We start from the raw sequence: 27659 nt of genomic DNA on the forward strand, positions 1-27659 counted from the left end.
AACTGTAATCTTCAGCATACTAGTCATGCAACTAATCCGCTGTGCTTTATCTGCCAGTTTGAAAATTAATATTATTTTCAAGGCACTCATGGGCCACGAGAAACAAGTTTTTGTTGATTACCTGTAAATGACGGCCCACCATGGCAAACGGCTGCAGGGTGTAATCCTAGCCACCGTATACATGGTTTCAAAAAATCAATCACTTTCCCTTGTACGCATAATTTAGAAGTAACAGCTCTCTCATATGACAAACTTTTTTTCACTCAACCATTCTAATGTGGAGAGTTGCAAACCGGACTTGGAAGATAAACACAACAACTAGAATTTCTCACGATTGGAATGTAAGTAAAAAATAATGTTAGTTTTTACAGTTTTAATGTAATTTTTAACTTATTTTTGTTCTTACAAAATTTTAGACATGTTATATGGATGTCTGTATATTAACACACACATATACATACACAAAATCAGCACTATTACAAATTTATTACAAATGTATACAAAATTATGCTTAATATGAGTCTGGCGTATGTGGTTTCCTCTACCATATGGCTTTGACAATAGAGCCAACTAAGGATTACATGTCTTTCTGAAATATTTTGAGTCAATGATGTAATCCCAGTTACTCAGTAGAACTGAAAAAATAACCAGAACAAAGCAACTTTAAATTATCACATGGCTCATCTTAAGTTTATCATTTGTCTGTATACATATGATAGCAAAAAAATGTGGACATAATTCAATGTGAGCAACAAGAATCGCTGATCTCAGCAAGCTAAATACAAAATGTTTGTTATCAAAATTTTCTGGCTTTAAAAAAATAATTTTATGTCCCAGTCATGGAATATCACACATCCAAACGATACCTACATAATTTTTTTAAAGGTTAGGCTTGAAACAATTCTTTTTTACATTACAGCATGTGATATGTATGTCCAACAAAGTTATGAATCTATTTTAAATAAAAAGTCAACAGTAAGTATGTGAAAATGTAGTATGCATCTACATACCCTTTAGAAAAGAAAGCTGTTTCAGTTTCTTAGGAGATTACAACTGAGCAAAACTCAAATCAAGAAGTACAACACAGACCTGAACCCTAAAAATTATTCCATAATCAACATAATTGATTCACATTGCAGTTATCATAGATTCTCCAGAAATCTATCAAAACAGATACAAATACCACGAAGAGTGACTAGGAACCATATCATAGCAGAAATCCTGCCTCAGTTTGTTTTGCCTTCTTTTTCCAGACCAATTTAATGTGACAATACTATACCTTTTACTGTACAAATAAGTGATGTGAAATGCTGATACAGTTCATCACTGAAATGCAGTTCACCCAAAATAAAGTGCTGAACACTAAATTTCTCTCGCCCACCACTATAGACACAGATTTAAATGCACAGATCATTGGGCTTAGAACAGTTTATCTTACATACTGAGATCAAGTATCTGCAAATCTTGTGCAAAACACACACTACATTTTAACTGCATTAATTCAGAAAGGTAAAAGGCACATTTTTGATCATACATACCAGTTATCTAAATTCATCTACACTATTTACAATGCAGGAAAATCAAAATTGCTCTTCCTGGTGGGCCACTTCTAGCAATAACCTTATTATTTTAAATGTAGAGTCTGCCAACGAAGTGCAGAAAAGATTCCTATTATTAAACTTTATTATTGCATTTAACATCTGAGCTTGGACAAGACTTAATTGTTATTTGATGGAGTTATCATAAATGCTGTAATATACAGTACCTAATTTTTCTTTTTTTGTAGATTGTCTTGTAAGCAAGCACAATGAAATTGAGAAGGAGTTGTCAAAGAAACAAAAATCAAGTATTGTTCTATCTTACTTTTCACGGTAACTTTCATATTTTGATGAATATCAACATAAAAATATTCAACATGAGAGTAGCAATCTCAAATAAATTTAAAACCTTGATGAAAACTATCATTATTCTAAATGCATTATTTTCTAAATACTTAAAAACAATACATAACAAAATACACAACAAATAACATGAATTTCCCCAATCCCAAACTACCAGTCAAAACAATAATAATAATAATAATAATAATAATAATAATAATAATGTGGGTACAATAAAACACACTGAAAATCTACCAGTACAACAAACTTTACTTCTTTCACAGTTGCATTCTATAGCGTGGATCAGAAACCCCCAAGAGTAAGTAATCTGAATGTAATAGTTATACAAGAAGCACTTTTCTGAATAAAACATACATACGTCTAACAAAAAGAAATATTGTATGATTAAAAAAGACGGTTCTTGTTTATTATCCATTATATTGTCTCGCTGTTTATGAAAAGTGTGTCACAGTCAGTATTAAAACTGTAGAACACCAATTTGATGTTATTCATGGACCAAAAAAAGCCACAAAATAACCATGTTACGAAGCATGCCATACACAATTCTTCGCAAAACTGGAATAAACATAAACACACAGTTTTATTTATTTTTTTAAAACAACTTAAGAACAAAAAGATTATTACTCAGGTCAATAACATAATATCCATATATTTTACTCCCATTAAACACGAGTTCTGAAAGTTGATGCAATTTCAGATCATATAAAAAACATTTGCATATAAACTGTTGGAATCTCTGGAAAGGTATTTTGTCAAGTAAATAGATCCTTCTCCCAATGCTTCCCATAAAACCATAAAATTCTTTGCAAAATTCTCAATACATATACCTGATGCTTACTGCAATCAAAGATATGAGTGTGTATGTCATAAAACACTGATCAATCTTCTGCAGTTTAACAAATACAACACACCTAGACAAGTAGAACACTAAATTCTGTAAAATTTGCAAGCAACAAAATGACTTGATACAAACTGCATTTTCACAAATAATAACTGAAGGACACTGTACGATGAAGCTTTAATATTAAGATGGCTCAACAATGTCAGAATGCATACAGGGCCAAAAAATGTCTCTACTGATCTAGTGTTCCTCAGCAAAAAATCTGCATTTCCAACTTTCCATAAAAGTGTACAACTTTTTTGTGCTAGACAACACTGTTCAATACCAGACATAGAAGTATGCATGCATCAACTGACAGAACACTCACAGCTCTTTCACTTTCGGAAGACAAACGAGTTTGAAACAATAAAATATTTCCTAATTCTAATAACAAAGTGTACAGTTTCACACAAATGATAGTAAAACAGTGCTCATAAGCACTGAATATATAAAAATTATTCAGTACTGCAGTAAATAGATTAAAGGTATATAATACACAAGGGGAAAACTACCTTATCTTTAAAAAATGCCTATTGTCACTTGTAAAACCTACCCAATTTTTGACTTCGTAATGCTAGTGGAACTTGCAGGGGGGGGGGGGGGGGGGGGGGGGTAAGGGTGAAATGACAAGGGAGGAGAGAACGGGGATAAGAATCTGTGGCAAGTTGAAGGCTAAGTGACTTTTCTTCTCTTGGTAACTGCAAGGCACTGACTGAAAATATAGCATTTTTTCCCTATCAATAAAACATGAACACAGGAAAGTAAGGGAACATTTTGTCAAAAACAGTTTTTGAAATGACTGTCTTGCACATCTCACAAGTGACTTTAAGAATAAAACCTGTTCCTAAAAATGCTGCCTCTGGCTTCATTGCGACACGGAGCTTTTAGATCAACCCACTAAGCAAATGGCAGGTGCTCACTTTTCAACATATAAATATTTAGTCATTTAAAAATTCATGTTTGGCAATATGAAGGGCAGCACACTCCGTGACTTTTGAGGTTGAAGAAATAAATGCAGAGAAAACACTACAGTCATTTCTTCATCAATAGTTCAAGATTTCAGGCCTCCTCTGAGTGAGAGCTACAGTCTTCTTTCACCACCCTGATAGGGACTTCCTTCTTGCCACCACCAAAGTCAAAGGAAACATGTGCCTTATTACTGCTTCCTGATGTGTTTGAACTGGCACCAACAGGACCCAGAGAGTCTGCACGTACACGTCCTGACCCACCAGACAATCGACGTATTCGTTTTTGTTGTAATGGATGCCGCTGTCGTACCTCAACACTATAACTCTCTGAGACACTTCTATTTCGACGTTTGATCATGTGCAGTCTTCCTAAAAATTCTTTTGGATCTGCAGGCTGGAACAACAAAATGTTATATGAAGGCTCTTTAAATGAATACAGCAATTTCAATACATGGGTTATCTACCAATTTCTACATCAAACAAGATGTCTCTCATTAAAACACAAACTACAAACTTATTTTCTAACACCTCCCCCCCCCCCCCCCACACACACACAATGAAAGTAATTGAAATGATGACTCATAACCTACATTACTATTATGATGATCACTGTGTGATCATAGTTCAATAATTCATCTACAATATGTATCAGTGTAGGACTGTCAATGATACCACCACGAATGGTTGCATACAGGCAAATTCGAGCCGTATTAGAACTCGAGGTCCTACAAAGTTATTTACATATAAAGTGATGTTTGTCAGATTGCATAATTTAATATCTCAAATAAAAAAAATGTTAATTTATCTAAATCTACATATCACTGCTATCAAGCGTTCTCCATTCTGCCTTAAATTATTGCTTTTTAAATGACATGGTTACCTTTGATTGTAAGATCATTTTTTTATAAAAGCCACTACTGCAATTTTGATCCTGACATAATTATAGAGTGTAATATGCAAAATTGTGCTTCAGTACATTTTAAAACACTGTCCACCTGATAATGGCAGCGTGGCTGAAATTGCATTAGTGAGTTTTACATATAAATAAGTTTACGGCCAAAGGCGACCATTATGTCATTTAAAAAAAATTCACATGGCTGTGAACCTCCGCTGTGCCCTCTATGGTATTTTTTTTTTTAGGTTGCTTTATAACAAACATTACTTTAACTTAAGCTGTAACTATTCTACCACAGGTGTGTGTGTGTGTGTGTGTGTGTGTGTGTGTGTGTGTGTGTGTGTGTGTGTGAGAGAGAGAGAGAGAGAGAGAGAGAGAGAGAGAGAGAGAGAGAGGAGGGTGTGAAACTCAAGAAACCTTTATGGACACACATTAAATGTCGCAGAAACCCTACGGTAATGAGTGCTTAAGCCATACTCAGTGTTACAAATAATTCAGAAGGTTTCAAAATGGCTGGATGGAAGTTAACGATGACCCTAGTTCAGGATGCCCTTCGACATCTACTGACAATGCTCATGCCTGGAACATCAACCAAATTGTGTGTGTCAATCAAATACTGACTGACTGAGAGACTGCAGAAGAATGATTTCAGTTGCATCATGTCATGAGATCTTGACACAGCGTCTTGGAATGTGACATGTTGCCACCAAGGTCGTCCCACGGCTAACGAGTCAAGACCAAGACCAAAAAGACGTTCACTTCGCAATCTGTGAAGAGCTTTTGGATCATGCAAATGAGAACAGGATGTTCCTTAAGAGAATTGTAACTGGTGACGAGTCATGGGTCTATGGATATGATGTGGAATTATGAGGGTAATACCAAAAGTAAGGTCTCCTATTATTTTATAAGTACATAGACCTGTTTATTTCTACAGTGGTTTACATCAGTTTACAGCTTGAACATTTAGCTATTTTTCGAGATAATCACCGTTTCTGTAGATGCATTTTTGTAAACACTGTGGCAGTTTTTGTATACCCATGTCATACCAGCTCGCCGCCATGCTGTTCAGAAAGTTATGAACCTCTTCTTTCACCTCGTCGTCGGAGCTGAATAGTTTTCTGGCCAAATGTTCATTTAACCTACGGAACAAGTGATAGTCACTGGGCGCCAAGTCAGGACTATAGGGTAGGTGGTTGATTATGTTCCACTGAAACTGTTGCAGGAGAGCTATGGTTTGCCAAGCAATGTGTGGGCGAGCGTTGTGATGGAGAATGTGTACGCCCTTGCTCAACATTCCTCTTCTCCAGTTCTGAATTGTCCGTTTGAGTTTTTTCAGAGTCTCACAGTACCTGACAGCGTTAATTGTAGTCCCAGTGGCTCAACCTTCAACACTGTCTCCTCAGAAATTGATGATCTCCTTGCTTCTTTGTTCATCATGAATTTCGGTCCGACCAGTTGCCAACTCTCTACACCACTTACGAACATTTCTGACATCCATGCATAACTCACCATACACTTCCGTCAATTGGCTTTGGATTTCAATCGGCGCAGTGCCCTTTGCATTCAAAAACTGACTAACTGCGCGCAATGCGCACTTGGCGCTAACATCCAATGGGAGCTCTATTCTCAATGGCTGCCAAACCAAGACTGAGCACCTCAGCGTAGTGTGTACATGTTTATACATAGCACGTGAAGCACTCTTCATAACAGTGTTACCAATTGCCACACAAATAGAGTTCTGTACTTATATAAAAAAAAGAAGACCTTACTTTTGGGATTACCCTCGTATGCGTAAACTGAAGGTGGGGAGGAAGGAAAGGAAAGAGATTACTGATGTCAGCTGCATCAGGAAATTATGTGGAATCAGCAGTGACGAGCGAAAAATGTTTAACAAATCGGGATTCTAACCCGGAATCTTCTGCTTACTAGTCAGGTGTATTAACCACTGCGCCATCTGGGGCACAGTGTTATCGCAACTGCGCTGATTATCACGGTACACCTCATGGCCGACCCACACTGCCACTGAGAGCCACCTATCCACATTCCCTGTCGTTTTTCTTCATACTCGCTACTCAGAGAGAAGGTGCATCAGGAAAACAAATTTTCATAAATAAGTAGGAAAAGATACACTCCTACTTGCCGTAAAGATGACAGAATCAAATATCAGGAAATACGAACGGCTGCTGTCAGGTAGTTACATGAGAAAAAGATAACAGTAATAAAAGAAATGTAAACCAAATGCCAAGGGTATTACTTTAAGATTTCTGGGACTCATGAAAGCTCTTAAGTTTTGAAATGGGTTAAGAATGCAGTCACATTCTGTGAAACCCACAACCTTTCTTTTCATTTATAGTTGATATACTGTTTAAATCTAACTGTTTGAAACTAACCCGCAACATTCGGCATCCTCAAGGCGTGTCGCGTCACATATTACACTGAAATGTGGGATATCTACAAGCAGTCTAGACTTTTTCAAAATATTGTTGTACGAAGGACATGTAAAAAAGACAGTCAAATTATTTTATGTGATTTCCAAATTTTTTGTTAACGTGAACTGGCTGAATGGCGCTAACAGTGTGACTGTCAGCAAGCACACCATCACATTACATCTCATGGCAGTATGTGTGTTAACAGACAGGCTGTGTTGAAGTGTTTTTCAGACACTAGTTGACACACAGCATTGGTTGCAGTAGAAGGTGATGGTTTGATTAAAGAATGGGTAGTCAGATGTTTTTACTGAGTGAGTCATATGAGGACACTTTCTGATGATATCTTTGCACTGAAGAACAGATGAATTTGAATGAGTTGTATGATGGTCTTTGTGAAGGAACATGCTAAAACAGATGAATGACCTCTTTCTCAATGATTTCCTTAAATTGACACACCACTTAGTTATTGAACATGTGACTCAAAAGTGTAGTGTTTGTTACCCTGTTGGAGAGTATTTATTTCACCTAAAAATGTATCCTTCAGATTCTGGTTCACTCCTTCTGTTTAACTGTTCTAAGCTCTTATTTAAGAACAGCATTTAAGCAAAAAATACCTAAGTCCCCAGAGATTAGCTAAAAAGAGGTTTTACTGTCTACTTTGAATGTAAACATAGAAGTTTCAGCAGACTATTAGGGAGTCTACTTGTTACGACACCTTTTACGTTCTCAATCTTTAAAGCATCGAATGCCCTGAGTGGACACAAGTTATTTTTATCTATCTGGGACTGGTAATAATGAACTGTTCTGTGGAAACACTTGCCACCATCTACAATTTTATCAAATTGCAGTCCATTCTCAGTATAATAATACAGTGTCCTGCTTGAGAGTGTATATGATGATTCTACTGAACAATAGTGAGCCTGCAGTCAATACTTGGCTGTTACGTTAACTAGTTTTGTAGCTTCGTCCAAATAAATATCACGCAAGTAAACAAAAACTATCATTTCACATCTTTACCGTGTTTCTTGTCTTTTATGCATCACCTTATGAATTGTACAAAATTCTGCTGCTATCTCTCTCAGTATTGAGAGATGTACAAAGAAAAACTATAGCTATGAGAGCCAGTTTGGTTAATCTGCTCTAAAGGTAAATATGTATCCTGCTGTCTAGTCAGATAACTTCACTACTATTTCCCCCTGCTCACAATGGTGTAAAGTAGACATTTGTGTACATACACTGACAATTTGTTGTTACGGAGTAGTGGACTTCACTAAGTATATATTTCGTTCTTGTTTTTTGGCATAACCCACAACAATTTTTTTCTGAAAATTATAGTAGGAAAAGTTCAACCAGAACGTACAGCCACCACCAAACAGCTCCTCCTGTCACCCCCTCCCAATCATTGTTTCCCTATGTCATGTGCTCTGAACTTCATCAGCCACATATGTAGACCATGCCCCGCCCACTCCACCCTTCAGCATTCCAAGCCTGCACACCTACTGTCACCCTCTGACTACCTAGTAGCTACCTAGCCCCACCCCCATCCCCTCTCCTCCTCCTCCTCACCTCTTTCTCCCACTACCCACCCAACACAATCCCCCCCATCAGTCCACCAGCCGAACTGCAATCCTGGCAGTGTGTCCTGATGACACATTGTAGGTGCAAAGTTACGTTGTGTGTGTGTGTGTGTGTGTGTGTGTGTGTGTGTGTGTGTGTGTGTGTGTGTGTGTGTGTGTGTCCGTCCGTCCGTAAGCTAGAAAGTTTCTCTCTCTCGTGTCCCTGTCAATGACGACTCATACTAGTTTTGTAAAAATTATTGATACCAAGCTGGTCTTTCTGAATCCTTTTCATCAGTATGGCACTACAAGTTTATCACTCTTTTCTAAAAGAATGATAGGTCTTAAAGAAATTGGCAATAAATTTACTAATTTTGTCTTTAAATTATACACAAATACAGAAACTCCACGATTAAAAATAAACATTCATTGTATCACTAACAGGTTAACTAATTTTGATTGCAGAACTCACCTCAACCACTCTGAAATCCTCAATGCTCTTGAACTTCGAAAGATGTTCTTTCAATTTTGGGTTAACAATCAAATTTGCACTATGCTTGTAATATTTCAGGAAGGCCCAAAATTTTTCTAGACCATATAACTGCCCTGAAATTAATAAACATGCCAGTGTAATGGAATGTGAAGTAAAGATGTATTTCCTTTCTTACAACTGTAGAAAGGTGTTAACACAATGCACATAGTATCTTAATTTTTCCCTAGTATCATATTTTAACAAGGTGATACCTATGTCAGTTTTACAACAGAACTTCAGCAATATATACACATCAAAAGAAGTTCTACATCAACCCAGTTCCCAGAACTACTGAGGATAGACCCTGACTGTGGGTATTGTATCACAGACACATTCCCTTTGACTGACCAGAGATGTCACTAAACCCACCCAAAGATGTAAACAACCATGCATCAAGAGCGCCTCAGACAGAGGGAGCCCAACAGCCGATCAGTTCCAGTCATTCCACCAAGAAGGATGTACACGGCTCGTGTTGTCTTTAGTTCAACCATGCCTAGACAGTCAATACCGCAGTTCGATCGTGTCCGCATTGTTACTTTGTGCCAGGAAAGTCTCTCAACAAGGGAAGTGCCAGGCATCTCAGAGGGAAACCAAAGCGGTGTTGTTCGGATATGGGGACAGGAAATGTCGATGGAACGCCTCACTCAGGCCGCCCAAGGGCTACTACTGCAGTGGATGACGGCTACCAATGGATTATGGCTCAGAGGAACCCTGACAGCAATGCCACCATGTTGAATAATGCCTTTCATGCAGCCACAGAACGTCATGTTACGACTTGAACTGTGTGCAATAGGCTGCATGATGCGCAACTTCACTCCTGAAGTCCATGGTGAGGTGCATCTTTGCTGGCATCACCTTCTCTACACCAATAAGTGTCACATATACGTTCAACCAGACAATTGTCAGAGCCATGTTTGGAGGCAACCCAGTCAAGCTGAATGCATTTTACACACTGTCCAGCAAATGCAGTTAACGTGGAGATTCCCTGCTGTTTTGGGATGGCATTGTGTGGGGCTGAATTATGCCATTAATGGTCATGGAAGGTGCCGTAACAGATGTACGATACATGAATGCTATCCTCCGACCGATAGTGCAACCATACCGGCAGCATATTGGTGAGGCATTCTTCTTCATGGACAACAATTCGTGCCCCTATTGTGCACATCTTGTGAATGACTTCCTTCAGGACCACTCGAGTATAGTGGCCAGCATGTTCTCCAGACATGAACCCTATCAAACATGCCTGGGATAGATTGAAAAGGGCTGTTTATGGACGACGTGACCCACCAACCACTCTAAGGGATCTACACCGAATTGCCAATGAGGAGTGGGACAATCTGGACCACCAGTTTCTTGATGAACTTGTGGATAGTATGTCATGACAAATACAGGCATGCATCAATGCAAGAGGAGGTGATACTGGGTATTCAGCAATCTGGACCACCACTCCTGAAGGTCTTGCGGTATTGTGGTGCAACATGCAATATGTGGTTTTCACGAGCAATAAAAAGGACAGAAATGAATGGTTATGTTGATCTCTATTCCAATTTTCTGTACCTGAACTCTTGGAATAGAGGTGATGCAAAACTTTTTTTGATGCATATACTTCCTAGATGCATACACAAACATGAAACAGGCATATACAGATCTCAGCAAGCAGGTTGTGCAGAGAAAAGGTAGCCAGACTAACATTTGTCTCTTACATATAAAAAAATACCTTAAAATGAAAGATAGTATAGATTATTTACCACACACAATAATAATCATTAATCTTTGAATCAACAAAGATACCTTAATGTCTGATGATATTTCTCATCATTCTTCCCACAGCAAAGACAACATCTAAAACTGTTGCTTGTCATGCAACGTACAAAGTTAAGAATAATAAACAATTGCATAGCAGGGATATCTCATGTTTAAACACAATTCACTGACAATAATGAAGTTATTTTGAGTGTTCCTAGAAGTACAATATTTTGCTGAACCAAGGTAAGCAAGTATCTTTAAAACACTCAAAAAATACCCTCATTTATGCCTGAAAAAAATTCCCACACTTCTGTTTCCTGTGTATGAATACTTTTTACACAGTACAAATGTCACTGCTCCTCTCCTGGAAGGAGAGGAAAAAAAAAGGAGCTATTGTTCACTTGCATATACCAAATTGCAGCAGCAAACTGAACTATGTACTCAACTAATAAAATGAACTGCATTCAAACAATAATGTACAATATTATCCTGATGGTAATATTGCAATGTACCTAGGTTTTATTTTTACACTTATGAGCAACTGAATTACATACTTCTCTTGTAATGCATAGCACCTGTTTTCGTTCTGGTGATTGTGGCAACTCTGGCAGGCTGTTCTCTGCTGCTTCTACAGTTGCCCACAGTTCACAGATAATTGGTGGAGGAAGTTCTGCATGTGTACTTAACACCTTTGACAACGCTTACTAGGATGGGGTGGGACATCAGCAGTTGGACGTCATGCTGAATATGAAATACGTTCAACAAATTCTCAATTTTGTAATGAAGGAGTGGTGTTGTCTTCCTGAAAGTTACAGGTCTCCACTGTTGCACATGACCTGGTACCAGACAAATACGATTCCCATAGAAGGGACACTGACAGCTCTAAGTCAACTTATGTACAGCTGCAAAAGACATGTAATGTGGCAAAGTAAAGAATGGAAAACAAAGGAACTAGAGTGGCCTGTGTAATGCCTTGGTAGCGCAGTAATTAAAATCAACACGTGGCAGCATGTCACTGTGTAAGAAAGCAGGCGGATCCTGGCCATCTGTTATGTATTTCTTCCCTCTACCCTCCCCCCAAAATTATTTATTTTGCAAATATCTTCCATACATCATTCATATGACCTGCACAGTATCTTAATTCTAAAATACTGACTCAGGGCTTAGCCAACTTAACTTTTATGATCTACTACCTCCTTTTGGTTATTTAGAATCCATCCGCATTGTTAGTTTGGCTAAAAACCATGCTAATTACAAAACATCAGCAATTTCAGATTTCATTGCCATTGTAAATATATACCTATCAACTTCCTGATAAACTAGATCAAAACGATATATAAAGGAGTCAAGTATTCTTATAACCAATGACGAAAATATAATAGCAAGATTTGCATCCTTGGTTAAAACATTGTTACTGAAACAAAATTCCATATGCAGGTAAACTAGCCATATTATTGTTATCTGAAAGTTCCCATTCAAACAAATCTTCTTCCACTGTTCAGTTACTCAGAAACGCAAATCTTTAACTGTAATTTATGAAAATCCAGCAAACAATACATTCCTTACATCTTTATCTATTTTTCTACATAACTTCCATACTTATTTAAACATTTGTCACATCGTTCAACAAGCTTTTGAATGCCCATGTTATAGAAATCGGCCGCCTGTGACGATAACCAGTCGTTAACTGCTTCTTTCACTTCATCATCTGTGTCGAAGCGCTTGCCGCCGAGAAACTCCTTTAAGTAACGGAACAGGTGGAAATCACTTGGCGCCAGGTCCGGACTGTAAGGAGGATGGTCCATCTGTTCCCATCCAAATTTCTTGATCAGAGCTTGCGTTTCATTTGTAGTGTGGGGTCTGGCATTGTCATGCAACAACAAGATTCCAGACGACAAAAGACCACGTCGCTTATTCTGGATTGCACGTCGAAGTTTAGTCAGGGTAGCGCAGTAGGCGGCTTTATTAATCGTTGTTCCTCTCTCCATAAAGTCGACCAACAATACTCCACGTCTATCCCAGAACACAGTCGCCATAACCTTACGTGTTGAGATTGTCTGCTTTGCCTTGACCTTGACTGGCGATGACGTGTGACGCCATTGCATTGACTGACGTTTAGACTCTGGAGTGATGTGAGAAACCCATGTCTCATCCCCTGTGACAACATTGTCTAAAAGACTGTCACCTTCCTTATGATATCGCTCCAAAAAATCAAGAGCAAAAGCCATTCTTTTCATTCGTTGGGGCTCAGTAAGCAACCTGGGAACCCAACGGGCACACAATTTGTGAAACTTCAAATGTTCAGACACAATTCTGTACAAAGTTGTTCTACTCACATTCGGAAAATGCATGTCTACGTCTGTAATAGTGAATCGGCGATCTTCACGAATTTTTTTGTCAACCGCATTGACCAAATCGTCTGAAATCACTGATGGTCGGCCACACCGTGGTTCATCGTGCACATTATCCCGTCCTTCATTAAAAGCTCGCACCCACTTGCGCACTTTACTGTCGCTCATTATGTTAGGACCGTACACTTCAGTAATCTGCCGATGGATTTCCGCCGCTGAATTGTTTCTTGCAGACAAAAACCGTATCACTGCCCTTACTTCACAATCGGCGGGCTGATCAATTGTCTTAAACATTGTAAAGTGACACTGTGAACTACACTCAGCAACAGTAACAAAGCGAATGGCGGCGTTTGACGCGCAAGGCTTGCCGGGAGTCGGCGCGCATGCGTGTTTTGTCATTGGCGCCAAATTTCAATAGTTACAGCGAATCGGACCTTACTTTTGGAATAACCCTCGTATTTTAAGTTAGTCTGCAATGAGTTTGAAGGGAGCAACATTTATTCCCCAAAATACAGGATAATGTAATTAGTACCATGGTCTGTGCCAAATTTCAATGATGTTTACTGTGACAATATGTCCAATTTGTGAACTTCGGTGTCACAATATTGCAGAATGTCAGTGGAGTATGTGGCTAGCTGTTTATATGTGGATAATTTAAGTAGATGAGACTGAAACTGGCCATAAACAGCAGTTCATTCATTCGGTGTCCAAATTCAGTTAATGTGTATGAACTAAAAATATGGTGTGGACTACATCACTGACAAGAGCTTGCTTTTAACACCCATGTTTTGGACCCTGACAAGGGTTACAGCACTTGTATTTTCTCCCCACTTAATGCCTTGTACAAAGGTCATTATTAAACATCCGCATACTGTATACAGAGAGTTGCTAAGAACAGATTACCCTCTCCAGACTTACCCATGAGTACAATAGTGCTTATGAATATGCTAATCTAGTGAACCATTCAAAACCCATAGTAGATCCAGCATGTTGAGCCCCTGGAATATGTTGCTCTGGAAAACACTATCTGCTTACCTGGCAAAAATAGTTGGAGTTTCGAAAGACTGTTGTAACATTCCCACCACATCAATAGCATAAACACTGATTAAAATAGATATGATTGTAGTTTCAGTAAACAAAGTGGCATGGGCCAAACAGCAGCCAATCTTAGTTATTTCTCAAGTGGCATGTTTGCTTGCAATGTTGTCAGTTCCGTAGTTGTATGCAGAGAGCAGTTCCAGGTAACATGCAGAGAATGTTATCAGTCAACTGTGAAGTAATTTCATTTGAGCTATAGCCTAGCTAGACAAGTTTTCATACACCCACTGGATCCTCCTCCTTTGCAACACCATACTATATACTACCACGGCGCACTCATTTGTGAATACCATATCACACCCTGACCTTTTGAGACATTGAGTAACTTCCTCTTCCCTCAAGAACAATATTAAGGCCATGAAAAGCCCTTTTTTTCAGTGAGGAATGGCTCATTAAGAGACAAGACTAAAAGAGAGAAGGTGTAGCTGACATTGTACCTTTGGCTATCACTTGTTACTATGAAATGTATTGTGCAATTAGAGACATATGTAAATCCCTTCACAGACAGCTCAGCATGTAGGGCAGCTGTGCTGACATTAATATTAACAAGCTCAGTAACATTTTATTTTCATAGTATACTTTACATTCTCTTATAAATATAAGTAATGCGTATTTTGACATAATCTCAATACAAGTCACTGATAGCAACACAATGTTGCAAACGACTTGTTAAAACTATTCACAAGTATATTACATCGTTTGATTTAGTTGCAACATGATATTATCCTCAAGTGGAAAATGTGTGTGAACTGGTGCAATGAATTATTGATAATAGGCAGTTATTTCAGCCAAGAATATTTCCTACAGTATTTCACCCAAAACACACAAATACCAATAATAACAATAATAAACATCAAAACTGGAGAAAGAAGACATGATTTTTCTTGAGACTTGTTCAACTGCATATCAGAAAAATTTTTTAATAGTGGCACAAGGAATAACTTTTAAATCTGATGAAACAGAGATCGGGATTAAAAATAACATGTGAAAACAGACTGCTTAGTTTCTCCAAATGATGTAGCTATTTTGACAGATGACTTTTAAACAGGAACAGAACAAATTCACACACTGAAAGAAGTATCAGAACAAACTGGCTTTAAAAAAAGAGAGAGAGAGAGAGAGAGAGAGAGAGAGAGAGAGAGAGAGAGAGAGAGAGAGAGAGACAATAATATCAAATATCATTGACAATACAACGTAGCTGAATGGTAAGACATATGAAAAGATTTAAATATCAGTAAGACTAGAGAAAGCAGCACATTTGGCATCAGCGGAAAAAAATAAAAAAAATAAAGAAAACTGATAACTTTTTTTTTTTTTTTTTAGTTCCTAAATGATCGAATAACAAAATAAATAAAAACAACAGTAACATAATAATTACAACGGAGAGTCTGAAATCATTAATAATTATTATTCTTCTAATTTCCAGAATTCAAGAGCACTGCATCAAAGCTACACATCATCAGTAAATTAACAGTATAAAATGATGCATTTTAATTTCTAAAAGTTGCATCATCTCATCTACTCTTAGAAATGGTATGTACAGTTTATGACAAATGTGGCTATGGGCCAATAACTGCAGTGACTAATCAGATGCCATGCACGGCAGATTTGTTAGAATTTGTATCTTGAAATCAGCAAGAACTGCAGATGTCAGTTTGTGGTGGGAATTCATCATTCAAATAGTCTGTAATTTGTGGCAATAGTCTTGACAGTACAGGCATGCTGCTATTAATGCACAAACCTAGAGAAACTATGAAACCCAAAGGTTTTAATCAAGATAGGTGTTCTACTTCCATTGCAGCAAGAGCCTCTGTTCCCAAATGCTTGCTTATAATTTTGACAAGTGCATTAATACTGCGTGAACTTCCACAGAAAATGTCATCTTCAGAGGAAATATTGTGCTCCGATAAATCAGCCCGTTTGTTGGGTATTGTGGAGTTTAACATTCCCCCATCAGAGGCAGCTAAAATTTGGGTGTGATCATTTCCTCCAGTAACTGTTTTCTCAGCCAATTTGTCAGCGAGTTCTTTTCTTGGTATCGATATACATGTGATGCGAATCCCACTATTTTGTGATATACATGTGATGTCGAAGCCCACTATTTTGTAAGTCAAATAAGAAGTATTTAATATTAAAAAGACCAAAATATTACAATAATAGCAATGATCTATCACTTCAGGCAGATGAAAGAATAACAGCAAAAGTTAACAGTTTTCGAGTTCCAATGTCTCTAGACATTGCTAACAACTCTGAAGCGAGTAATGCTGCACGCATTCACAGGTGTGTGTCATTCGTGGACCTTGCACTTATGGTAAACATAACCCAAAGGTTAATTAACTCTGGACCCATCAGAGTACATAGCTACACAGTTGAGGTATATGTGGAGAGCCAAGATAAACAGGCATCAAAGGACAATGGGAGCTGCTTTCCTTAAGGCCACAGAGCAAATCATTAACTGTGTCACAAAGTGAGTTACACACCACAGGGAGAACCCAGGGTGGACTTTGTGGTCAAGAAATAGTGAACTGGGGATTCCTGCACAGAGGCTCCAATCACATATCAAATGTAGTACCTTTTCTATGCTGATGATGTGTAAGCAAGCCTTTTCTGAATTACTTTATTAGTAATTCGGCTGTCACCTATGAGTATGGTACTACACTAATGTCCATAAGCTCAACATCAGGTAGTTCCGAATTACAGCACAGCCATTGGTTTGGGAGAGTGATGTATTTCACTGTGGATCAACTGCCCTGATGCCACTCACTATGACTGGAGACAGCTATCACCTCATCTTTGGAACCGTTACCTGGCATAGCAATCACTGCATGAAGTCACTGACTGGATGGACATGCTCCTAGGTCCTAATCCTTAGCATATATAGGGATACAGGCTCTTCAGATGTCAGTAGCGCAATCTCTACAATAACAATGGGTCATGAAATTTTACATGAACATTTCTCAACCCCTCACCTTTCCCTAGGATAGAATGGTTACTGAGTTTGATGTCAGGAGCACAGGAGCATACACTCATCTTCACGTAAGTGGGGGGTTGCATGGAATTGTCAAGCACACAAGGTAAGGCATCCTTCCTCAGGTAGTTTGCACTGTTGTAAAATTAGGAAGATTATGGAGCTCCATCCATAAATGGGGCATAATTATTTAAGCTGAAGAAGCTGAGGGTGTTTTGCAAGCAGAGCTATTGCTGAACTTGTGCTGATAACAGCAAAGTTGTCAATATGTAGAGAAAACAATCAAGTGTCAGTGTACCTCTTACAACAGACAGGAGTTATTGTGAATCTCTTCTAGTCCTTTATTTCACAAATAAAGCGTAACTTCTGAGTATTATGCCATGCATGTATACTACTTAGAAAATTTACACATCTTGTAAAAAACTGACAGAAAGACCTTTTCAGTACGTCATATTACATGAAGAATACCAACCTGATTCATAGTCTGCAATCGTTTCCTCTTGAAAGTCTTGATATACATCTGGTCTAAATTTTTTTTCAAGGCCATAACTATAGTACCTGAAGAGACACTCCAATCCATATCTGAAAAACAAGACGATTTATTTCAGGGACATAACATAGTTAATACATAAGCTTTGTTCAACTAAATTTAAGACCAACTGATTAGTGTCAATCATCCTGATCAATTTCTGTCAAATTACCTGATTTGATGTGTGACAAGTCATCACGGCTACAAGTATGTAACAAGTGATCATATTTTGCTTTAGAAATACAAAATGTAAAGTGGAAGCTATGGCATAGCAAATTCACACTTACCATCAGCAAGCTGATGTTTTCGTTTTTTGAAAACCTTACATTACCTGAAAAAAGAAATGAGCAGTGGGTTGGGGTGGAAAGCTCGGAGGCCAGGCGGGACGGGTGGGAGGCGGGCGGGACAAGAAGAGTCTGGAGCAAATTACACTGAAAACCTACAGCAGGGAAAAACGTCTCCACATCTGGCTAACATGACAGAATGTATAATACATAACTGACTAAACAATGAAATTGAGAATGTTGTCCTTGTTGAGCCACATTCTTAGCTATTCGGATTCCCTTTTTTTTTTTTTTTTAATTCCAGATGAGTTTTCTATATATCTATTACACTTGCATGGCAATGGCATTAACAGTGTTACCATTTTATGGACTACTGTGTATTTCGAATAATAAACTTCACACTTACTACGAACTTGTTAATACCAATTGTAAAACCCAAACACAAACATTTCATATATCACTATTATTTGTCTAACATGATAACGTGCACTTACCTGTAGCCTTCATGAGCATCCTCAACAGCCAATGAACGGAACTCCTTGTACATGTTGCGATTGAAGTTTTCCCGCAAGAAAAATGACCAAAACCGGAATAATGTGTTCATTTCTTGTGACTGTCCAATTCCTAACCTGTTCCTCTCTTACCATAAAAAAACAACTGGTTAGTATGCACACTGTTGAATGATTGAATGATACAATTTCAAACACACAATTACTAGTACTGTAAGAAATATAAATTTTGGGCCAAACATATCACACTGTGGAAAGAAGGTAATGAATTACTTACCTTTCAAGCACCTTGAGTGGTACTTGTGATAAACTTCTTGGGTGAAATTATTTTCCTTGAGGAGTGAGTGTGAAGGATGTTGGAAGGCTGGCAAAGAAGTAGGAGTACCACCAGAAAGAAAACCCTCACTTGGGCTTGTTCCTGTACTGCTTCTATAAAACAGAATTTCATAATGACCATTTTTATTTGCAAATCACAAAATACCAGAAATGCAACACACCACTCTAAGAAAATAATTTACACACACAATACACCAAAACTATTACACCTAATTTTTCTAATGAAAAATCCAGGATAGAATGAAGACAATATTATGAAAAGGATAGATTACTCCTCACCATATAGTGGATATGTTGAGTCACAGACAGGCACAATAAAGAGACCACTAAACAAGTATGCTTTCAGCCAAAAGGCCTTCTACTGAAGTAGATGAAACAAACAAACAAACACACACACACACACACACACACACACACACACACACACACACGAGACCAGTGCCTGCAACCGCATGTGATGTTTCTCCAATCATGATGTATGGTTGCTTGTAGTGTGTGTGTGTGTGTGTGTGTGTGTGTGTGTGTTTCCCTCAGAGGACACGGTTACTTGAAGTGACAGTGTAGAGGATTTGTTTTCCTACAAATACAGCCATAAAAGCTGATTCCACAATAAGAGCTCCCTAGTTTGCTTATCCACAAAAATGTCAAAAAGCTGGCCACACACTGTTTTGATACAAATTGAGGAACCTTCCCCTTGTTTTTAATAGCAAAAGAAAGTTAACTGAAAAGTTTTCTGCTATCATGGATAATCTTCTTCAAAGTGTTCCTCAGCTGGGAACCAGTTGTTAATAAACCATAGCCTACTGTCATTCCACAAAAAACCACCCAAACAAAGCCCCATCATTTCAAGTCAAAATAATATTCCTGTGGTGTATAAATCATCCCAGAGATCTGACATTGGATTTTATTCTTAATAACTCTGGAAACCACCAACAAACATACAGAACCTGATTCAGTGATTTTAAGAATCCACCACAGCCATCTGTCGCACTTACTACATGTCTTTGAATTCACCAGCACAACTATAAAAAAATGGTACTACAGTAGTCTTAAGATGGTTGTCACACAAACATTAAATGAGGAGTGAGAGCCTTACAAATTTTCAATTCCCACAAATCCTGGAATCAACAATGTAGGAAAAGAGATTGCTACTTACCATAAAGAAGACACATTAAGTTGGAGGCAGGCACAATTAAAAGGATCTTACACAAAGCTTATGGCCGCAGCCTTCATCAAACAAAAGAGAACACACACCATTCATACACACGAGGAATCACAACTTACACATGCCTGACTGTCAACTTTGCCGGTACAGGCCAGAATGCAACTATCATGTGGGATGACAGCATTGTATGGGAGGGGGTGGCACGGGGCGTGGGAGGGGCAGAGGAATTGTGTTTGGTGGAGTGTGGAGGGACTAGAATGTCAACATGCACAGCATCAGAAGGTTGTGTGGCACAGAAGTGGGGGAGGGGGGGAAGGAGCAACAAGGAGAGGTCCAGGGAAAGATTTGAGGGTGCATTGGCAGAGGGTGGCAAACAAATAGGCTGGGACATGAGAATGGGGAGGAAATGATAGGACAGGGGGTAAGGACAAATATGTTACCATAGGTTGAGGCAGGGATAATTATGAGAGCAGAGAATGCGTTCTAAGGCTAACTCCTATCTGCACAGTTCATTTCTCTCCTCACTGCTATGACACCCCACACACCTACCTTCTACATGATCCCCAAACCCAAGAATTCTAGACACCCCATTGTGGTCCCACTGAAAGCAGACACCCCATTGTGGTCCCGGTGGAAGTAGACACGCCGCATGCGGCCCCAGTGAAAGTAGACACGCCGCATGCGGCCCCAGTGAAAGTAGACACGCCGCATGCGGCCCCAGTGAAAGTAGACACGCCGCATGCGGCCCCAGTGAAAGTAGACACGCCGCATGCGGCCCCAGTGAAAGTAGACACGCCACTGCGGCCCCAGTGAAAGTAGACATGCCACTGCGGCCCCGGTGAAAGTAGACACACCACTGCGGCCCCGGTGAAAGTAGACACGCCACTGCGGCCCCAGTGAAAGTAGACACGCCACTGCTGCCCCAGTGAAAGTAGACACGCCACTGCGGTCCCACTGAAAGAATTGCGGCCCCAATGAAAGTAGACACGCCATTGTGGCCCCACTGAAAGAATTTCGGCCCCCACTGACCAATACCTCCAACCAATTGCCTTTAATCTAGCCACCCACATTCAAGATACCAACCACTTCCTTCACATTCAAGATACCAATCACTTCCTTCACTGACTCACCACCATTCCCATCCCTTTACCTCATGGATCCCTACTTGTCACTGTTGACACTACCACCCTGTACAACAACAACAAAGTATACAAGCAAATCTGTGCCACAGCCATAGGGACCCACATGGCACTCTCCTATGTGAACCTGTTTATGGGCCATCTAGAGGAGACCTTCCCAGCCTCCCAAAATGCCAAACCCCTAGTCAGGTTTAACTTCATTGATGATATCTTCATGATCTGGACTCGGGGCCAAGACACACTATCTTTATTCCTTAACAACCTCAACACTTTCTCTCCCATCAGCTTCACCTGGTGGTCCTCCTCACCCCAGTGTGTCACCTTCCTAGACGTTCACCATCCCCTCTGCGATGGCTCCATCTGCACCTCCAGCCACATTAAACCCACCAACCAACAACACTGCCTGCATTTCAACAGCCGTCATCCCTTTCTCACACCAAAAAATCCCTCCCACACAGCCTAGTCACCTGGGGATGACGCATCTACAGCGACAAGAACTCCCTTGTTCAGTATGCCGAGGGTCTCACCAAGGCCATCACAGACAGGCACTAAACCCAGACCTCATCTGCAAACAGATCTCCTGTGTCATTTCCCCTCACACCCCCAACCCTCCTACCATTCGCAAGAAATGGCCACAAAGGAGTGCCCTCTTTGTTAACTAGTACCACCCCAGACTGGAACAACTGAACCACATTCTTTGTCAGGGCTTTGATTACATATCATCGTGCCCTGAAATGAGGGACCTCTTACTGGAGATCCTTCCCACCCCTCCTTAAGTGGTACTCCTTCGCCCACCCACTGTCCACAAACATCTTTGTACATCCCTATGCCATTCCCAATTCCAACCCCTTGCCACAAGGATCATATACCAGTGAAAGATCCAGGTGCAAGACATGCCCAATCCACCTGCCCAGCAGTTCCCATTCCAGTCATGTTACAGATTTATCCCACCCCCTCAGGGGCCAGGCCACCTGTTAAAACAGCCATGTCATTTACCAACTCTGCTGCAACCATTGCACAGCTTCTTATATTGGCTGTCCACCAGGATGAATGGCTACCGCCATGCCATGGCCAAGAGCACCCTGTGGCACAACATGCAGCTGAGTGTAACATACCTGATTTCAATCACTGCTTCACTGCCTTGGTCATCTGGATCCTCCCCTCCACCACTAGCTTTTCTGAACAGCACGAATGGGAGTAATCTCTAAAACACACTCTCTTCCACTCCCAAATTATGCCAGCCCAACCTAAGTAACATACTGTCCCCACATCCTCCACCTAACAGTTTACACCTCTCTGTCCTGTCATCTCCTCTCCATTCTCATGGCCCAGCCTTTTTGTTTTCCTAAGGTAACCAATTTCAGTTGCAAACATCTGCCTACACCTGTTATCTTTATTGTTATGGTTGGTTGCTTGCCTTTTGACATGTTTAATTTATGTACCATTTTGCCTGAAGCTAACAGCAAAAGTGGTAAGTATATTACTATCCTGCAACGTGAGTTCAACACTGCATAACAAACAAAAACTCAACATTTGAAAGTATCCAGTAAAGAAACATTCAGGGATACCTGTGTGAATTTGTTATTCTGATAAAATATAGTAGGATCTTTATATTTCATAACAGACTCCAGCAGACAATGTAACTCTTATAAAACAACTGTGGATAAGTATTGGGCAGTTGTGCTACAGTAAACAACAACAACAGCCACTTGCATTTTTTTTAACCATACTGCCAACCACTGAGTAATTTACTGGAAAACAGATAAAGCTATTTAGAACTATGTCACACAAAGCTCTTTCAGTTGCTTTTCACAAATTTATTTAAATTTCTTCCTCATAAACACAAATGTGAGACCACACAAATACAGTATGTATTGCTCATGAAATTTCAAAATAAAACACACACAATACTACTGTGTGAACATTCCTGCTGCAAGGAAGACAAAGCTCTTCACTGCACTAGTTAACATTCATCTTTTATATTGCACATGTTCTACACTCACTTATGCATATAACAGAAGTGAGCTCTAGCATGTGCATCACTATACATCTCTTACTCTAGTAACTACACAAAGGCTTATAAGAGATATGTAATGAAATCACTATTTTTAATTTATCCTGAGATAGAAGTTTATATCGGTTTTAGTATGTATATACTGCAAATATCAAAATATTCTTACAGTTTTATTATGTATGTGTTAGCAAAATCTCTCGTTAGTCTAAACAGATGCACAACTCACACTAATTTGGCAGTATCAACTTTGTAGTGTTCTGATGACAATACCAATGATGCTTGCCTTCAAGATAAACTTACACATGAGAAAAACTAACAAATCTTGGAGTACTCATTTGCTTAGTTTGCTTTACAGCAGGCATCGTCAAGAGACATCTAGGTCAGTATAAGCATTCGCTCTCATTTGTCACTTTCAAAGAGAGCGCTTGGACGTCATTATGTAACACAAGTGAAGTGCAAAAAGTGCACTGTCCTCAGAGGAATGACCGCATGTTAGACGCAATTATATATACTTATTACACAGTGCTTAAAACAGAAATTCAGCTTTGAATTAGTAGTACCAGACATTGATGCTTTAGGGAAAAACCAGAATAAATAGAATTCATTTAAATCTAGGGTTTTTATGTTTAACATGTGAACAAAAATGTCCCAAAATACATGTTGCTTGTCTGAAAACGACATTTATTATAAGACTACTTCAGTCATAAAAAATATCTTATTTCATACTTACGTGCCCCACATTCTTTGCATCATCAATTAAAAGAAATGAGAGTTTGATTTCATTGTTGTTTTTCATCAATGCGACTGTCTTAGGAAATAAATTTGCCACCAAAGGCATTAATAAGCCACTGTGAAGTGACATCTCCAAATATCTAAAATTAGCAGCCTTAGAACAGATTGACTGACAGCAGTTTCTTGCAATGGAGCAGCCTTGTTCTGATTCCTCCCTCCCTCCCCTTGACCTGTTGCTCACTGCTGTGGCAGGAGTGTGAACCAGTTCACACAAGCAGAGTGGTGAATGGGTCTACTTTATAGAATGCTTTAATATACCTGAGAGGTTGCTATACCACATAAGGCAACTGAATCATTTCCTCCAAACTACTTTCACCATATATACTATCAGGGTGTGATAGGACAGAAAAGTATATATTGGACAAGAAGTACCCATATTCTATATCGTATTTGACAATTGTATCTTACGTCATCATTTACAGATTTTCTCATTAAGCCCTTCCCCTTCACAACATGATGTATAACTGTCTCTTTCTATTCTCCCCCCCCCCCCCCCCCCTTCTATTCTTTAACTGTATCATTTGTCCCTATTTCTTCTCAGTCTATATCTTCCACTATTTCTGAATGATGTTAGCATAACACTTTCGCACTACCATTTCTTCATCATACTGCCCACTGTGTGTGTGTGTGTGTGTGTGTGTGTGTGTGTGTGTGTGTGTGTGTGTGTGTGTGTGTGAGAGAGAGAGAGAGAGAGAGAGAGAGATAGAGAGAGAGAGAGAGAGAGAGAGAGAGAGAGAGAAATGAGAAAAAAAAACTGTTGATATGCACATCATCAGTTTGAACCAGATTGGGTAGAAAACTGGCTACAATCTAGTTAGAAGAGCCCCATAACTTTGATGTCTTGACAGAAATCTGAACACTGTGTCTCATAAACGAGAGTTGGTATGGCAGGGACATTTTCACATTCTGGGGATTTGTACAAAGTTAAAACCAAAATTCAACCTGCAATGCTTCCTTACATGCGGAGTGTGTTATCCACAGACCAAACCAATTTTAATTTGTCATTTATTTCCTTTCTAACCTTTTTCTATTAACCAGTGACTATTGCACTATCCAGCACCTCTGGACAGGATACACATGCAGTAGCAGAGGCAACCAGGAGCTCAACAGGCACGGAAGGAAAACATGTGGCAATTCAAAACGAGCCAAGCCATGAGGCATGTACTTCCCCATTAAAGGCAAATATATGCTTTTGAGTTTCTTTCCAACACAATAGTTTCAATTTTTCATAAATGTGCATGCATCACAGCAGATGTAGATACAATTCACTAAAATGCAGAAAAATATATTAATCTGAACCTCCCTGAGTGACAAGATTCGTGTGCAAGTTAAACATCTAACAAGAGTAAAGCACATGGTGGGTACATTGTTCTCAGACTGAGGACATCTGCAACAACCAACCTCAGAAAATCACAGCATTATTACAGAAGAATGGTAAGTCACAAATTATCAACTCAGTGTCCTTCATATGCTTTAGCAGAGCACACCAAAGATGGAACCTAAACCTTGTTACACCTTGGCACTGTGTTTTGTCATACCACAATTTGGGCATGTCTAGCCCAGAACCTTAAACTTGAGATATTACTGCTCCAAAAAGGCAGAACTACCAGCCAAAGAATGACGATGCTAGAACAATGGTGTGCAGGTAAGAAGGTGGTCAAATGAAGCTTTCTGCTTGATGGAGAATACTTCACTATGTGTTGCCAGGATACCCCTCCGGATTGATGTTTTGGAATTAGGTCAGCATCAACAAAATATTATCACATTTGGAGGAAAAAGTTGGTGACTGAAATTTTGTGAGAAGATTGCACCACAATGGAAAACACCTTTGTTTTATTGATGTCCACCCCCAAATCCTATATTGTGTCCATGACACACTGTCCTCTATTTCTCGATAGTACAAAACATACTGCTCTTCTTTGAACTTTCTTGATGTACTCCATTAATCCTGTCTCATAAGGGTCCCACACTGCACTGCAGGTACTCCAAAAGCGGACATACAACCTAATGTAGCAGACTCTTTGGTAGATCTGTTGCATTTTCTTTCTACGTTTTATGCCAATAAAATGCAGTCTTTGGTTTGCCTTTCCCACAAAATTTTCTATGTGCTCTTTTCAATTTACGTTGTTTGTAACTGTAATTCCTAGGTGTTTAGTTGAACTTACAGAATTTAGTTTTGACTGATTTATATTGTAACCGAAGTTTAAAGAATTCCTTTTAGCACTCGTGCGGATGACCTCACACACTTCATTATTTAGGGTAACAGATATCTTTTCTAAATCATTTTGCAATTTTTTTGATCTTTTGATGAGTTTATTAGATGATAAACGACAGCATAACCTGCAAACAACCTAAGACAGCTGTGTTCAGATTGCCTCCTAAATCATTTATATAGGTAAGGAACAGCAGAGGGCCTATAACACTACCTTGAGAAATGCCAGACATCACTCCTGTTTTACTCTATGACTTTTCATCAATTACTACGAACTGTGACCTCTCCGTCAGGAAATCATGAATTCAGTCACATAACTAAGACGATATTCCATCAGCACGCAATTTCACTACGAGCCACGTGTGGCACAGTGTCAAAAACCTTCTGGAAATGTAGAAATATGGAATCAATTTGAAATCCTGCATCAATAGCTCTCATCACTTCGTGAGAGTAAAGAGCTGTGTTTCACAAGAACCATGTTTTCTAAATCTGTGTTGACTGTGTATTAATAGACCATTCTCTTCGAGGTAATTCATAATGTTAAAACACGATGTATGTTCCAAAATCCTGCTGCATATTGATGTTAACAATATGGGCCAGTAATTTTGTGAATTACTCCTACTACCTTTCTTGAATATTGGTGTAAAATGTGCAACTTTCCAGTCTCTGGGTACGGATCTTTCATCAAGCTAGTGGTTGTAGGTGATTGCCAAATATGGAGCTATTCAATCAGTGTACTCTGAATGGAACCTAACTGGTAAACAGTCTGGATCATAAGACTTACTTTTATTAAGTGAGTTAAGTTGCTTCACTACTCTGAGGACATCTATTTCTAAGTCACTCATTTTTTTTTTGGGTGAAGGAATTTTGGAAGACTGTGTTTAATAACCCTGCTTTGGTAGCACTGTCATCAACAGTATTTCCATTGCTATCACACAGAGAAGACACTGACCGTGTCTTGCCGCTAGCATACCTTCCCTATGACCAGAGTCTCTTTGGATTTCCACACAAACTATTATAATCATTTCACACTGAAGTCCACACTAAATTCTGAGCTTTGGTAAAATACCACCAATCTTGGAGATGCCGTGTTTGTTTAAATTTTGGCATGCTTTTTTCATTGTTCCTGCAACAGTGTTCTGATCTGTTTTGTGCATCAAGGGGGATCGCCTTCCTCTGTTGTTAATTTATATGGTACGGATCTCCCAATTGCTGTCAATTCTATTTCTCTGAATTCAAGCCACATCTGGTCTACACTTACACTGTTAATTTGGAAGGAGCAGAGACTTCCTCTCAGGAACGAATCAAGTGAATTTTTACATGCTTTTTTGAATAGGTATATTTTACATATATTT

The 27659-nt window shown here is 39.1% G+C and overlaps 1 protein-coding gene across 3 annotated transcripts in view; it reads right to left on the bottom strand.

The window, feature by feature from the left end:
* Positions 1-358: 358 nt before the first annotated feature.
* Positions 359-27659, bottom strand: part of LOC126412804 (la-related protein 1) — a 143260-nt gene continuing 115959 nt past the window's right edge. For all 3 annotated transcript variants that reach the window (XM_050082585.1, XM_050082584.1, XM_050082586.1), the window contains 5 exons: positions 18924-19075; positions 18632-18776; positions 17797-17906; positions 9102-9235; positions 359-4143 (listed from right to left, as the gene is read on the bottom strand). In XM_050082585.1, coding sequence (XP_049938542.1) covers positions 3841-4143; positions 9102-9235; positions 17797-17906; positions 18632-18776; positions 18924-19075 — 844 coding nt within the window. In that variant the 3' untranslated portion in view covers positions 359-3840. The remainder of the gene's footprint in view (positions 4144-9101; positions 9236-17796; positions 17907-18631; positions 18777-18923; positions 19076-27659) is intronic.

Source organism: Schistocerca serialis, chromosome 7 (genome assembly GCF_023864345.2).
Source record: "Schistocerca serialis cubense isolate TAMUIC-IGC-003099 chromosome 7, iqSchSeri2.2, whole genome shotgun sequence".
Classification (NCBI taxonomy): Eukaryota; Metazoa; Arthropoda; class Insecta; order Orthoptera; family Acrididae; genus Schistocerca; species Schistocerca serialis.